The sequence below is a fragment of the Aegilops tauschii genome, chromosome 6 (genome assembly GCF_002575655.3).
Source record: "Aegilops tauschii subsp. strangulata cultivar AL8/78 chromosome 6, Aet v6.0, whole genome shotgun sequence".
Lineage (NCBI taxonomy): Eukaryota > Viridiplantae > Streptophyta > Magnoliopsida > Poales > Poaceae > Aegilops > Aegilops tauschii.
Genome location: NC_053040.3, coordinates 122,687,071 through 122,702,124, shown reverse-complemented (window position 1 = coordinate 122,702,124; position 15,054 = coordinate 122,687,071). Strand labels below are relative to the sequence as shown.

Here is a 15,054-nt window from a genome sequence, read left to right as displayed (position 1 = left end):
CGCTTCCGCTCGCGATCTACAAGGGTATGTAGATGCACTCCTTTCCCCTCGTTGCTAGTATACTCCATAGATGGATCTTGGTGATGCGTAGGAAATTTTAAAATTCTGCTACGATCCCCGATAGCAAGATATATGACAAGAAACAATATGGCTATCACAAAGTAAAGTGCATAAGTAAAGGGCTCGGGTAAGAGATAACCGAGGCACGCGGAGACGACGATGTATCCCGAAGTTCACACCCTTGCGGATCCTAATCTCCGTTTGGAGAGGTGTGGAGGCACAATGCTCCCCAAGAAGCCACTAGGGCCACCGTAATCTCCTCACGCCCTCGCACAATGCAAGATGCCGTGATTCCACTAAGGGACCCTTGAGGGCGATCACCGAACCCGTACAAATGGCAACCCTTGGGGGCGGTCACCGAACCCGTACACTTTGGCAACCCTTGGGGGCGGTCACCGGTACCCGTCAAATTGCTCGGGGCGATCTCCACAACCTAATTGGAGACCCCGACGCTTGCCAGGAGCTTTACACCACAATGATTGAGCTCCGAACACCACCAACCGTCTAGGGCGCCCAAGCACCCAAGAGGAACAAGCTCAAGGGCACCAAGCACCCAAGAGTAATAAGCTTCTCAACTTGTAACTTCCACGTATCACCGTGGAAAACTCAACAGCCAAAACTTCTTCATATGAGCTCCGAATTGAGCAAACTCAAGCTTGTTGGATACAAGACGATGAGTAGCATCAAAACAGCGACTGGTTATAGTAAGAAGAGGCAGGGGAGGTATGCCAACAAATAGAGGAGTGAAACCTCCAACCAAGAAGAACCGGCATAACCTCCAACATCGAAAACATCATTGAAGATGCGAGTGAACTCCGTTTTCGATGAACTCGAGCTTGTCATCAAGATGACCATAAGCTCCAAAACTCACAAAGAGAAGAACCAAACAAGAACCAATAAAGATGATGCAAGGATGCAATGGTTTGAGCTCTCTATGAATGATACGATCAAGCTACTCATCGAGAGCCCCCCTTGATAGTACGGCAATCGATCCTATAACCCGGTCTCCCAACTACCATCATGAGACCGGTAACATAGAAAACCTATCAAGGGCAAACCTTTGCCTTGCACATGGTCGACTTGAGCAAGATGATGACGATCATGACTCCCTCAAGTTGGACCACCTTTCTTGGTTGCGTTGGCTCGATGAAGACTAGTTGATTGCTCCCCCATACTCCACTATGGGTGAGCCACTCTTCCGCACATCTTCACAAGTCCATTGTCACCACAATGGATGGCAAGCTTCAAGTATTTGATCTCTTCATGATGCTTCACTTGAACTTGCACACCGCAACATCTTCACAAGTCCATTGTCACCACAATGGACGGCAAGCTTCAAGCATTTGATCTCTTCATGATGCTTCACTTGAACTTGCACACCGCAACCTAACCCCACAAAGAACTCTCACGAAGATCATGGGTTAGTACACAAAGCGTAATTGACAATGCTTACCACACCATGGGATCGCTTGATCCCTCCCGGTACATCTTCTACGCTTTGTGAGTTGATCAAGTTGATTCACTCTTGACTTAGTCTTGATCAACCTTGACTCTTTCCAACTCTCTTCATTTGGATGATGTCTTGAAGGTAAACATGAATGATCACACAATCTTCTTCTTCAAGACATGCTTGCAATAAGCTCAACTCTCACATGACCAATCTTTGGATAATTCCTTAATAACACCTTGGTCACCACATAAACTCCTTGAAACCAACACATGGACTTCAAGAAATGCCTATGGACAAATCCTTCAAATATAACTCAGGCAACCATTAGTCCATAGAGATTGTCATCAATTACCAAAACCAAACATGGGGGCACCGCATGTTCTTTCAACAAGGAAATTGGACAAAAAATGGGTGATCTGTTTACTACACGCAGGCAAGTCGTGATGGTAACCCTATGGGCCATGACAATGTGGCAGGCCAGTCATCAACCCGTGGTGCCCCTATAGTGGTGTCTTTGCAGTCAGAGAGCCATACTCTTGATGACACGGGAACCGCGGCAAATGTTCCTGGTCCAACCAGGACTGAGCTAGGAGCTTGGGCTGTTGACGAAGCTGTGCAAGGAGAAGAAGGAGAGGATGAGGCTGGTTCTCAACCTATGGAATCCTATGTTGGCATGAGGTTTGACAGCCTTCAAATTGCTAAGGATCACTACAACAGCTACGCACTACGGATGGGTTTCTCTGTCAGGATGAACACCTCTAGGCAGACACCCCACACCAATGTATTGGTAAAACAGCAGTTTTGTTGCAACAAGTTCAAGAAGGCCAAAGCTGGTGATGGAGGAGCTGAGGCTCCTCCCGTCCTGGACCCTATTCCATATCCAAAAACTGTTGAAAGTGATGAGGAAATGGAAGATGAACCTCCAATCTTTGCTGAAGAGGAGGCTGGTCCTAGTAAGAAGAAGAAGAAACAGAAACGCGAGACAATAAAGCAGACTCAATGCAAGGCGAAAATGTTGGTGAAGCTGAGAGATGGGCGATGGGAGGTGACACACTTTGTTCGTGACCACAGTCGTCCGCTTGTGAACAAACCTTCATTGTCCAAATACTTGAGATCCCATCAAGGTATCTCACCTGATGAAAAGGAGTTTTTGCGCATCTTGTATAACTCCAACTTGACTACAGGTGTGGTGTTTTCTATATCCCTTAAAGAATTAAGTTTCCCTCTAGGCAGTCCAGTGTGCAACTGTTATGGTACTACTGTGCAACTGAAATGAGTTAACTGTGCAACTGAAATGACTTAACTGTGCAACTGGTGTCCAACTTCCCATGTTGTTTGTATATCACTTTTGGTGCTTGTTGTGCAACTAGATTGTGTAGTTACTCTGCAACTACACAATGTCCTGTATGCAAAAAGTGCAAAGTGTTTTTAAAAGGTGCAGCTAGGTGTCCATTTCATGCAATTATCTTCTATGCCAACACATGTCCTATTACTGTGCAGCTGGATGTGCGCATTCGTGCAACTAAAAAAAGGATATACTGTTTGTTTTTGTATTATGCAGGACGTATGATGCATATAATGGCAGAGTTCTATGGATCTGAGATGATGGTGCCGTTCGGACCAAAGGCAATAATATTTGTGTATACAAGTTTCCGTTGAGATGACACATAGGTGTAGGGGGACGTAGCAGAAATTCAAAATTTTCTACGCATCACCAAGATCAATCTATGGAGTAATCTAGCAACGAGGGGAAGGGGAGTGCATCTACATACCCTTGTAGATCGCGAGCGGAAGCGTTCAAGAGAACGGGGTTGATGGAGTCGTACTCGTCGTGATCCAAATCACCGATGATCCTAGCGCCGAACGGACGGCACCTCCGCGTTCAACACACGTACGGAGCAGCGACGTCTCCTCCTTCTTGATCCAGCAAGGGGGGAGGAGAGGTTGATGGAGATCCAGCAGCACGACGGCGTGGTGGTGGAAGTAGCGGGATCCCGGCAGGGCTTCGCCAAGCGCAAGCGGGAGGAGGGAGATGTGTCACGGGAGGGAGAGGGAGGCGCCAGGGCTTGGATTGCTGCTGCCCTCCCTCCCCCCCACTATATATAGGGCCAAGGGAGAGGGGGGGCGCAGCCTTGGCCCTTCCTCCAAGGAAGGGTGCGGCCAGGGAGGAGTCCTTCCTCCCCAAGGCACCTCGAAGGTGCCTTCCCCCTTTAGGACTCTCCGTTTATCTTATCTGTTGGCGCATGGGCCTCTTGGGGCTGGTTCCCTTGGCCCATATAGGCCAAGGCGCACCCCCCACAGCCCATGTGGCCCCCCGGGGCTGGTGGACCCCTTGGTGGACTCCCGGACCCCTTTCGGCACTCCCGGTACAATACCGATAAAGTGCGAAACTTTTCCGGCGACCAAAATAAGACTTCCCATATATAAATATTTACCTCCGGACCATTCCGGAACTCCTCGTGACGTCCGGGATCTCATCCGGGACTCCGAACAACTTTTGGGTTACCGCATACTAATATCTCTACAACCCTAGCGTCACCGAACCTTAAGTGTGTAAACCCTACGGGTTCGGGAGACACGCAGACATGACCGAGACGACTCTCCGGTCAATAACCAACAGCGGGATCTGGATACCCATGTTGGCTCCCACATGCTCCTCGATGATCTCATCGGATGAACCACGATGTTGAGGATTCAATCAATCCCGTATACAATTCCCTTTGTCTATCGGTATGTTACTTGCCCGAGATTCGATCGTCGGTATCCCGATACCTTGTTCAATCTCGTTACCGGCAAGTCTCTTTACTCGTTTCATAACTCACATCATCCCGTGATCAACTCCTTGGTCACACTGTGCACATTATGATGATGTCCTATCGAGTGGGCCCAGAGATACCTCTCCGTTTACACGGAGTGACAAATCCCAGTCTCGATTCGTGCCAACCCAACAGACACTTTCGGAGATACCTGTAGTGCACCTTTATAGCCACCCAGTTACGTTGTGACGTTTGGTACACCCAAAGCATTCCTACGGTATCTGGGAGTTGCACAATCTCATGGTCTAAGGAAATGATACTTGACATTAGAAAAGCTCTGAGCAAACGAACTACACGATCTTGTGCTAGGCTTAGGATAGGGTCTTGTCCATCACATCATTCTCCTAATGATGTGATCCCGTTATCAACGACATCCAGTGTCCATGGTCAGCAAACCGTAACCATCTATTGATCAACGAGCTAGTCAACTAGAGGCTTACTAGGGACATGGTGTTGTCTATGTATCCACACATGTATCTGAGTTTCCTATCAATACAATTCTAGCATGGATAATAAACGTTTATCATGAACAAGGAAATATAATAATAACCAATTTATTATTGCCTCTAGGGCATATTTCCAACAGTCTCCCACTTGCACTAGAGTCAATAATCTAGTTCACATCACCATGTGATTAACACTCACAGGTCACATCACCATGCGACCAACACCCAAGAGTTTACTAGAGTCAACAATCTAGTTCACATCACTATGTGATTAACACTCAATGAGTTCTGGTTTGATCATGTTATGCTTGTGAGAGAGGTTATTAGTCAACGGGTCTGAACCTTTCAGATTCGTGTGTGCTTTACGAATATCTATGTTATCTTGTGGATGCTACCACGCGCTACTTGGAGCCATTTCAAATAACTGCTCTACTATACGAATCCGGTTTACTACTCAGAGCCATCCGGATTAGTGTCAAAGTTCTCATCGACGTAACCCTTTACGACGAACTCCTTTTCACCTCCATAATCGAGAAAATTCCTTAGTCCACTAGATACTAAGGATAAGTTCGACCGCTGTCATGTGATCCATTCCCGGATCACTATTGTACCCCTTGACCAACTCATGGCAAGGCACACTACATGTGCGGTACACAGCATAGCATACTATAGAGCCTACGTCTAAAGCATAGGGGACGACCTTCGTCCTTTCTCTCTCTTCTGCTGTGGTCAGGTCTTGAGTCTTACTCAATACTCACACCTTGTAACACAGCCAAGAACTCCTTCTTTGCTGATCTATTTTGAACTCTTTCAAAATCATGTCAAGGTGTGCGTTCTTTGAAAGTATCATCAGGCGTCTTGATCTATCTCTATAGATCTTGATGCCCAATATGTAAGCAGCTTTATCCAGGTCTTCCTTTGAAAAACTCCTTTCAGACAACCCTTTATGCTTTCCAGAAATTTTACATCATTTCGGATCAACAATATGTCATTCACATATACTTATCAGAAATGTTGCAGCGCTCCCACTCACTTTATTGTAAATACAAGTTTCTAACAAACTTTGTATAAACCCAAAAACTTTGATCACTCCATCAAAGCGTATATTCTGACTCCGAGATGCTTGCTCTAGTCCATGGAAGGATCGCTGGAGCTAGCATACCTTTTAGCATCCTTAGGATCGACAAAACCTTTCTGATTGTATCACATACAACCTTCCCTTACGAAAACTGGTAAGGAAACTTGTTTTGACATCCATCTGCCAGATTTCATAAATGCAGCTTATGCTAACATGGTTCCGACGGACTTAAGCATCGCTACGGATGAGAAAATCTCATCGTAGTCAACTCCTTGAACTTGTGGAAATACTCTTTGCCACAAGTCGAGCTTCATAGACGGTAACATTACCATCCATGTCCGTCTTCTTCTCAAAGATCCATTTATCTCGGATTTCATGGCTTCTAACCATTTGTCGGAATATGGGCCCGCCATCGCTTCTCCATAGCTCGTAGGTTCAGTATTGTCCAACAACATGATATCTCAGACAGGATCACGTACCACTCTGAAGTAGCACGCATCCTCGTCGTCCTACGAGGTTTGGTAGTGACTTGATCCGAAGTTTCATGATCACTATCATAAGCTTCCACTTCAATTGGTGTAGGTGCCACAGGAACAACTTCCTGTGCCCTGCTACACACTAGTCGAAGTGACGGTTCAATAACCTTATCAAGTCTCCACCATCCTCCCACTCAATTCTTTCGAGAGAAACTTTTCCTCGAGAAAGGACTCGTTTCTAGAAGCAATTACTTTTGCTTCCAGATCTGAAATAGGAGGTACACCCAACTGTTTTGGGTTTTCTATGAAGATGCATTTATCCGCTTTGGGTTCGAGCTTATCAGCCTGAAACTTTTTCACATAAGCGTCACGGTCCCAAACTTTTAAGAAACGACAGCTTAGGTTTCTCTAAACGGTGTCGTCTTAACGGAATTGCGTGGTGCCCCTTTTAAAGTGAATGCGGTTATCTCTAATGCCTAACCCATAAACGATAGTGGTAATTCGATCAGAGACATCATGGTATGCACCATATCCAATAGGGTGCAGTTATGATGTTCGGACACACCATCACACTGTGGTGTTCCAGGCGGTATCAATTGTGAAACACTTTCCACAATATCTTAATTGTGTGCCAAACTCGTAACTCAGATACTCATCTCTATGATCATATCACAGACATTTTATCCTCTTGTCACGACGATCTTCAACTTCACTCTGAAATTACTTGAACCTTTAAATAATTCAGACTTGTGTTTCATCAAGTAAATACACTGAGCATCTACTCAAATCATCTGTGAAGTAAGAACATAACGATATCCACTGCATGCCTCAGCACTCATTGGACTGCATACATCAAAATGTATTACTTCCAATAAGTTGCTCTCTTGTTCCATCTTACTGAAAACGAGGACTTTCAGTCATCTTGCCCATGTGGTATGATTTGCATGTCTCAAGTGATTCGAAATCAAGTGAGTCCAAACGATCCATCTGCATGGAGTTTCTTCATGCATATATACCAATAGACATGGTTCGCATGTCTCAATCTTTTCAAAAACGACTGAGTCCAAAAATCCATCTACATGGAGCTTCTTCATGCGTTCTATACCAATATGACTCAAATGGCAGTGCCACAAGTATGTGGTACTATCATTACTATTTTATATCTTTTGTCACGAACATGTGTATCACTGCGATCGAGATTCATTTTAGGTGCAAGACCATTGAAGGTATTATTCAAATAAACAGAGTAACCATTATTCTCCTTAAATGAATAACCGTATTGCGATAAACATAATCCAATCATGCTCAACGCAAACACCAAATCTCGATGGTAGAGGGAGCATGTGATGCTTGATCACATCAACCTTGGAAACACTTCCAACACACATCGTCATCTCACCTTTATCCAGTCTCCATTTATTCCGCAGCTTTTATTTCGAGTTACTAACACTTAGCAACCGAACCGGTATCTAATACCCTGGTGCTGCTAGGAGTACTAGTAAAGTACACATTCATATAATGTATATCCAATATACTTCTGTCGACCTTGCCTGCCTTCTCATCTACCAAGTATCTAGGGTAGTTCCGCTTCAGTGACCGTTCCCCTCATTACAGAAGCACTTAGTCTTGGGTTTGGGTTCAACCTTGGGATTCTTCACTAGAGCAGCAAATGACTTGTTGTTTCATGAAGTATCCCTTTTGCCCTTGCCCTTCTTAAACTAGTGGTTTTACTAACCATCAACAATTGATGCTCCTTCTTGATTTCTACTCTCGCGGTGTCAAACATCGCGAATAGCTCAAGGATCATCATAACTATCCCTGATATGTTATAGTTCATCACGAAGCTCTACTAGCTTGGTGGCAGTGACTATGGAGAACTATCACTATCTCATCTGGGAGATTAACTCCCACTCGATTCAAGCGATTGTGGCACTCAGACAATCTGAGCACATGCTCAACGATTGAGCTTTTCTCCCTTAGTTTGCAGGCTTAAGAAACTTGTCAGAGGTCTCATACCTCTTGACGTGGGCACTAGTCTGAAATCCCAATTTCAGTCTTCGGAACATCTCATATGTTCTGCGATGTTTCAAAAACATCTCTCGTGCCACAATTCTAAACCGTTAGCATTACTCACTGAACTATCACGTAGTCATCAAAACGTGTATGTCAGATGTTTCGCAACATCTACAGACGATGCTGAGGTTCAGCACACCGAGCGGTGCATTAAGGACATAAGCCTTCTGTGCAGCAATGAGGACAATCCTCAGTTTACGAACCCAGTCCGCATAATTGCTACTACCAACTTTCAACTAAATTTTCTCTAGGAACATATCTTAAACAGTAGAACTAAAGCGTATGACATAATTTGCAAAGACCTTTTGACTATGTTCATGATAATGAAGTTCATCTGATTATTAAACTCCCACTCAGATAGACATCCCTCTAGTCATCTAAGTGATACATGATCCGAGTCAAACTAGGTCGTGTCCGATCATCACGTGAGACGGACTAGTCATCATCGGTGAACATCTCCATGTTGATCGTATCTACTATACGACTCATGTTCGACCTTTCGGTCTCTTGTGTTCCGAGGCCATGTCTGTACATGCTAGGCTCGTCAAGTCAACCTAAGTGTTTCGCATGTGTTCCGAGGCCATGTCTGTACATGCTAGGCTCGTCAACACCCGTTGTATTCGAACGTTAGAATCTATCACACCCGATCATCACGTGGTGCTTCGAAACAACGAACCTTCGCAACGGTGCACAGTTAGGGGGAACACGTCTCTTGAAATTTTAGTGAGGGATCATCTTACTTACTACCGTCGTTCTAAGCAAATAAGATGTAAACATGATAAACATCACATGCAATCAAATAGTGACATGATATGGCCAATATCATTTTGCTCCTTTGATCTCCATCTTCGGGGCACCATGATCATCTTCGTCACCGGCATGACACCATGATCTCCATCATCATGATCTCCATCATTGTGTCTTCATGAAGTCGTCACGCCAACGATTACTTCTACTTCTATGGCTAACGCGCTTAGCAATAAAGTAAAGTAATTTACATGGCGTTATTCAATGACACGCAGGTCATACAATAAATTAAGACAACTCCTATGGCTCCTGCCGGTTGTCATACTCATCGACATGCAAGTCGTGATTCCTATTACAAGAATATGGTCAATCTCATACATCACATATATCTTTCATCACATCTTCTGGCCATATCACATCACAAGGCACAAGCTGCAAAAACAAGTTAGACGTCCTCTAATTGTTGTTGCAAGTTTTTACGTGGCTTGTATAGGTTTCTAGCAAGAACGTTTCTTACCTACGTAAGACCACAACATGATATGCCAATTTCTATTTACCCTTCATAAGGACCCTTTTCATCGAATCCGTTCCGACTAAAGTGGGAGAGACAGACACCCGCTAGCCACCTTATGCATCTAGTGAATGTCAGTCGGTGGAACCTGTCTCACGTAAGCGTACGTGTAAGGTCGGTCCGGGCCGCTTCATCCCACAATGCCGCCGAAACAAGATAAGACTAGTAGCGGCAAGAAGAATTGGCAACATCTACGCCCACAACTTCTTTGTGTTCTACTCGTGCATAGAAACTACGCATAGACCTAGCTCATGATGCCACTGTAGGGGAACGTAGCAGAAATTCAAAATTTTCTACGCATCACCAAGATCAATCTATGGAGTAATCTAGCAACGAGGGGAAGGGGAGTGCATCTACATACCCTTGTAGATCGCGAGCGGAAGCGTTCAAGAGAACGGGGTTGATGGAGTCGTACTCGTCGTGATCCAAATCACCGATGATCCTAGCGCCGAACGGACGGCACCTCCGCGTTCAACACACGTACGGAGCAGCGACGTCTCCTCCTTCTTGATACAGCAAGGGGGGAGGAGAGGTTGATGGAGATCCAGCAGCACGACGGCGTGGTGGTGGAAGTAGCGGGATCCCGGCAGGGCTTCGCCAAGCGCAAGCGGGAGGAGGGAGATGTGTCACGGGAGGGAGAGGGAGGCGCCAGGGCTTGGATTGCTGCTGCCCTCCCTCCCCCCCACTATATATAGGGCCAAGGGAGAGGGGGGCGCAGCCTTGGCCCTTCCTCCAAGGAAGGGTGCGGCCAGGGAGGAGTCCTTCCTCCCCAAGGCACCTCGGAGGTGCCTTCCCCCTTTAGGACTCTCCGTTTATCTTATCTGTTGGCGCATGGGCCTCTTGGGGCTGGTTCCCTTGGCCCATATAGGCCAAGGCGCACCCCCACAGCCCATGTGGCCCCCCCGGGGCTGGTGGACCCCTTGGTGGACCCCCGGACCCCTTTCGGCACTCCCGGTACAATACCGATAAAGTGCGAAACTTTTCCGGCGACCAAAATAAGACTTCCCATATATAAATCTTTACCTCCGGACCATTCCGGAACTCCTCGTGACGTCCGGGATCTCATCCGGGACTCCGAACAACTTTCGGGTTACCGCATACTAATATCTCTACAACCCTAGCGTCACCGAACCTTAAGTGTGTAGACCCTACGGGTTCGGGAGACACGCAGACATGACCGAGACGACTCTCCGGTCAATAACCAACAGCGGGATCTGGATACCCATGTTGGCTCCTACATGCTCCTCGATGATCTCATCGGATGAACCACGATGTTGAGGATTCAATCAATCCCGTATACAATTCCCTTTGTCTATCGGTATGTTACTTGCCCGAGATTCGATCGTCGGTATCCCAATACCTTGTTCAATCTCGTTACCGGCAAGTCTCTTTACTCGTTCCGTAACTCACATCATCCCGTGATCAAATCCTTGGTCACACTGTGCACATTATGATGATGTCCTACCGAGTGGGCCCAGAGATACCTCTCCGTTTACACGGAGTGACAAATCCCAGTCTCGATTCGTGCCAACCCAACAGACACTTTCGGAGATACCTGTAGTGCACCTTTATAGCCACCCAGTTACGTTGTGACGTTTGGTACACCCAAAGCATTCCTACGGTATCCGGGAGTTGCACAATCTCATGGTCTAAGGAAATGATACTTGACATTAGAAAAGCTCTGAGCAAACGAACTACACGATCTTGTGCTAGGCTTAGGATTGGGTCTTGTCCATCACATCATTCTCCTAATGATGTGATCCCGTTATCAACGACATCCAATGTCCATGGTCAGGAAACCGTAACCATCTATTGATCAACGAGCTAGTCAACTAGAGGTTTACTAGGGACATGGTGTTGTCTATGTATCCACACATGTATCTGAGTTTCCTATCAATACAATTCTAGCATGGATAATAAACGTTTATCATGAACAAGGAAATATAATAATAACCAATTTATTATTGCCTCTAGGGCATATTTCCAACAATAGGAGGGTGACATGATTGAGACAATTTCGCACTTCAAGGATATATAGAAAACCGATTCAGACTTCTTCTATAAGGAAAAATATGATGAAGAGGACAGAGTTGTCAACATATTTTGGGTGGATGGCTTAGCTCGAAAAGCTTATGCTAAGGCGTACCACGATTGCATATCGTTTGACACTGCCTACATGACCAACATGTATAATATGTCGTTCGCACCCTTCATTGGAATAAACTGACATGGCCAATCTTTCATGCTCGGTTGCGCGTTTGTGAGACAGGAGTTGGCATCAAGCTTTGATTTGGTCTTCCAAGCATTCCTAGAGGATATGGGTGGCAAACCTCCTGACAACTTCATAACCGATCAAGGTGGTGCAATGAGGCAGTCAATACAGAGCATCTTTCCAACAACCGTGCATCGATGTTGTCGATGGCACATCATGAAGAAGGCCCAGGAAAAAGTTGGTTGGCTGTTGTGCCGAAATCCAGGGCTCTCTGATGATTTCAACTACTGTGTTGACTTCAGCTTCACTCCAGATGAGTTTGAACAGAATTGGGCAGGGTTAATGGTGAAGTACGAGGCTATGACACATACACACTTTGAGAAGTTGTACGAATACAGGTCAACTTGAGTGTCGTGCTACTTCAAACACAGGTTCTTCCCCTTCCTGCAGTCTACACAGCGTAGTGAGGGATTCAACGCCGTCTCAAAAAGATATGTGAACCCACACAACTCGATGCTGAACTTCATCAAGCAATATGAAAAAATTCAGAACCACATCCTTGCAAAGGAAGGCTGCAATGATTACAGGACAGAACACCTTAAGATTGAGCTGTGGTCCAACTTCCCAATAGAGAAGCAAGCTTACAAAACCTACACTAGGGACCTTTACCGCAAGTTCAGAGAAGAGTTTGAGCTGATTGGACGTTATAAATCATTCCAAGTTGGTGCTGATATATTTGAGCTCAGACCGAACCAGGAATTTGTTGCCAAATATGGTTCTCGAAACTACTTGGTGCAGGCAAGGGTGGAGGAGGGTTCCTATTTGTGTGAGTGCTGTAAAATGGACAAGGACGGCATCCTCTGTTGCCACATCCTCAAGGTGTTCACCCATATTGGATGTCATACCGGAGAGGTACCTGCTAAGACGGTGGACACCTACTGCTGTACCTAGTGCGCCAGGGACTGGTTATGAGCAACCGGATGAAATGCCTCCTCAATCAAAGAAGCATATAAAGGAGAGGAACATGATATACGATTTTCGGAAACTAGCAAAGTTTGCGAGTGGTTCTGATCCAGCACAAGCTATTGTATACAAGCATATGCGCGCAGCACGTACCGAGATCGGCCACCTGAACAAGTCCAAGAAAAAGAAAAAAACCGACTGCTGCCACGGGGCCATCAGATGATGGCAACCCTCGAGGACCTCCACCACCTCCAGGCCCTACACGGCATGGTCCTCCACCTCCTCCCCCGCCTGGCCCAACAAGCGGTGCCCCGCGTGCTCCTCCCAATGGCCCTACAGGGAGTACTCACGGGCCTCATCATCCAGGTAATTACCTGCCCAACACCCCCATCTAACTAGGTGTGTGATTTCAGTTGCACACATCATGGTGCCCAGTTGCACACATCATGGTGCCCAGTTGCACAGAACATGCTACCCAGTTGTGCATGCTATGAGCATCAAGATAAAACAACTAACTGGTTTTTCCTATTCTGGCTATAGTTGATAGCAACCCTCGAGGACCTCCTCCACCTCCAGGCCCTACACAGCATGGTCCTCCACCTCCTCCCCCGCCTAGCCCAACAAGCAGTGCCCCGCGTGCTCCTCCTAATGGCCCTACAGGGAATACTCAGAGGGCTCGTCATCCAGGTAATTACCTGCCCAACAACCCATCTAACTAGGTGTGTGATTTCAGTTGCGCACATCATGGTGCCCAGTTGCTCAGAACAGGCTACCCAGTTGCGCGCGCTCTGTTAGTTCAAGCATCAAGACAAACTAACTAACTTGCTTTTTCCTGTTCTGGCTACAGGTGATTACCAACCAAGTGGCATGACGGGCCGTGCTACTACAGGTTTTCTTTTTAACTTAATTTGCACACAACAAACAATTAGTTGCACAACATAAGTTGTGTGGTTGCAGAGAACATCAGTCATGGTTGCGCGAAAAAAACTAAACTTTTTATATGATTATTCCACAGGTGATCAAACACAAGCTCGTGATGGTCCTGCCCAGTTGGAGGCTCCATCCCCAGCACAAGCCTATGATGATTTTGTGCCTAGGGATCCTCCAAGGTCTACTACAAAGAGTAGGGCGAAGAGTCGACGGTACAAATCGGCTGTGGAGCTACACCCAAAGAAGAAAAACAAATGCAGCCAATGCCAATCTACAGAGCACACTGCTGGTGTGTGTCCACTCAGGCTGCTGTGATTCTCTTGTATCGTTTGTATCAAAAAAGGGAAAAAGGAAAAGAATGATGGTTTTTGAGCAATTTAGGGGGCAAAAAGTGGACACATACAACAACTATGCTTTCTCCTCTCTAAGTTGTTTTCCTTGAATTAGTTAATGCACTGTGTAAAAATGGTTGCTATTTGTGCCTTTGTTGGCAAATCATTTAATATTTACTTGTTGAACAATTGTATGCCTAGTTCTCGTAATGTGTGAACAAAAGTGATGAAATTTAGTTGCAAAAGAAATACTACTAGTATGCAACTACAAAATGTTTATAAAAATTGTGCAAACCTGCAAGGCATCGAAAAAAATGGCAAAAGAATAAAAAAGTGTACTGACCTAGTCCTTTTCGAATATCAGCACCTTCCTCCATGGGGCAGAGTTGTGCGAGCTGGTGACCCAATCATATGCCAGCTTCTTCCTGAGGTTGAGATCTTCCTTGGGCTCATAGTTGGGCAGTGGGCACCCGTTCCACTCAGTGGCGTTAAACAGTGCGAACAGACCACACTCATTGCTGCAGTGGGGAAAAGGAAAAAATGTTGGAGGCTTTTAAAACCAATAAGACAATATACTCTGTGGCACTGTGCAACTAATTATGTGTTCCTGTGCAACTACTTATGTGGCATTGTGCAACTAATTATGTGGCACTGTGCAACTACTGATGTTCAACTGAGAAAGTCATAAAAATGAAAAACAGATTGCAAACTAGTTTTGTGTCTTAAAAAAACTAAATATTGCACAAGTAGGAAATTTTAAAAGACTACAGATTGATTGAAAAAAAATAAAGAACAATGTAATGCTTCTTGTCTTACTTGCTAATCTGCTTCGGTACGTCGATGTCAATAAGCTGAAAGTGCTCGATGCTCTGCTTTGGGTAATGCTTCCTCCATAGCTGG

At 45.6% G+C, this 15,054-nt stretch overlaps 1 protein-coding gene across 1 annotated transcript; it reads left to right on the top strand.

Moving 5' to 3' along the window:
* The first annotated feature begins 1,964 nt into the window (after window positions 1-1,964).
* On the top strand, window positions 1,965-12,880 carry LOC141025881 (protein FAR1-RELATED SEQUENCE 5-like). Its single transcript, XM_073501814.1, has 4 exons — window positions 1,965-2,634; window positions 3,072-3,136; window positions 11,987-12,267; window positions 12,361-12,880. Exons 1-4 carry the CDS (start codon window positions 1,965-1,967, stop codon window positions 12,878-12,880), a joined length of 1,536 nt encoding a protein of 511 aa, XP_073357915.1.
* The last annotated feature ends 2,174 nt before the right edge of the window (window positions 12,881-15,054 follow it).

What these genes read in the sequence shown, in the direction of transcription:
- LOC141025881 (XM_073501814.1), top strand. Translation starts at nt 1,965, where the DNA reads ATGGGCCATGACAATGTGGCAGGCCAGTCATCAACCCGTGGTGCCCCT. An exon ending in ATACTTGAGATCCCATCAAG is followed by an intron (nt 2,635 to 3,071) that starts GTATCTCACCTG and finishes TGTATTATGCAG; the next exon opens with GACGTATGATGCATATAATG. An exon ending in TGGTGCCGTTCGGACCAAAG is followed by an intron (nt 3,137 to 11,986) that starts GCAATAATATTT and finishes TTTGTGAGACAG; the next exon opens with GAGTTGGCATCAAGCTTTGA.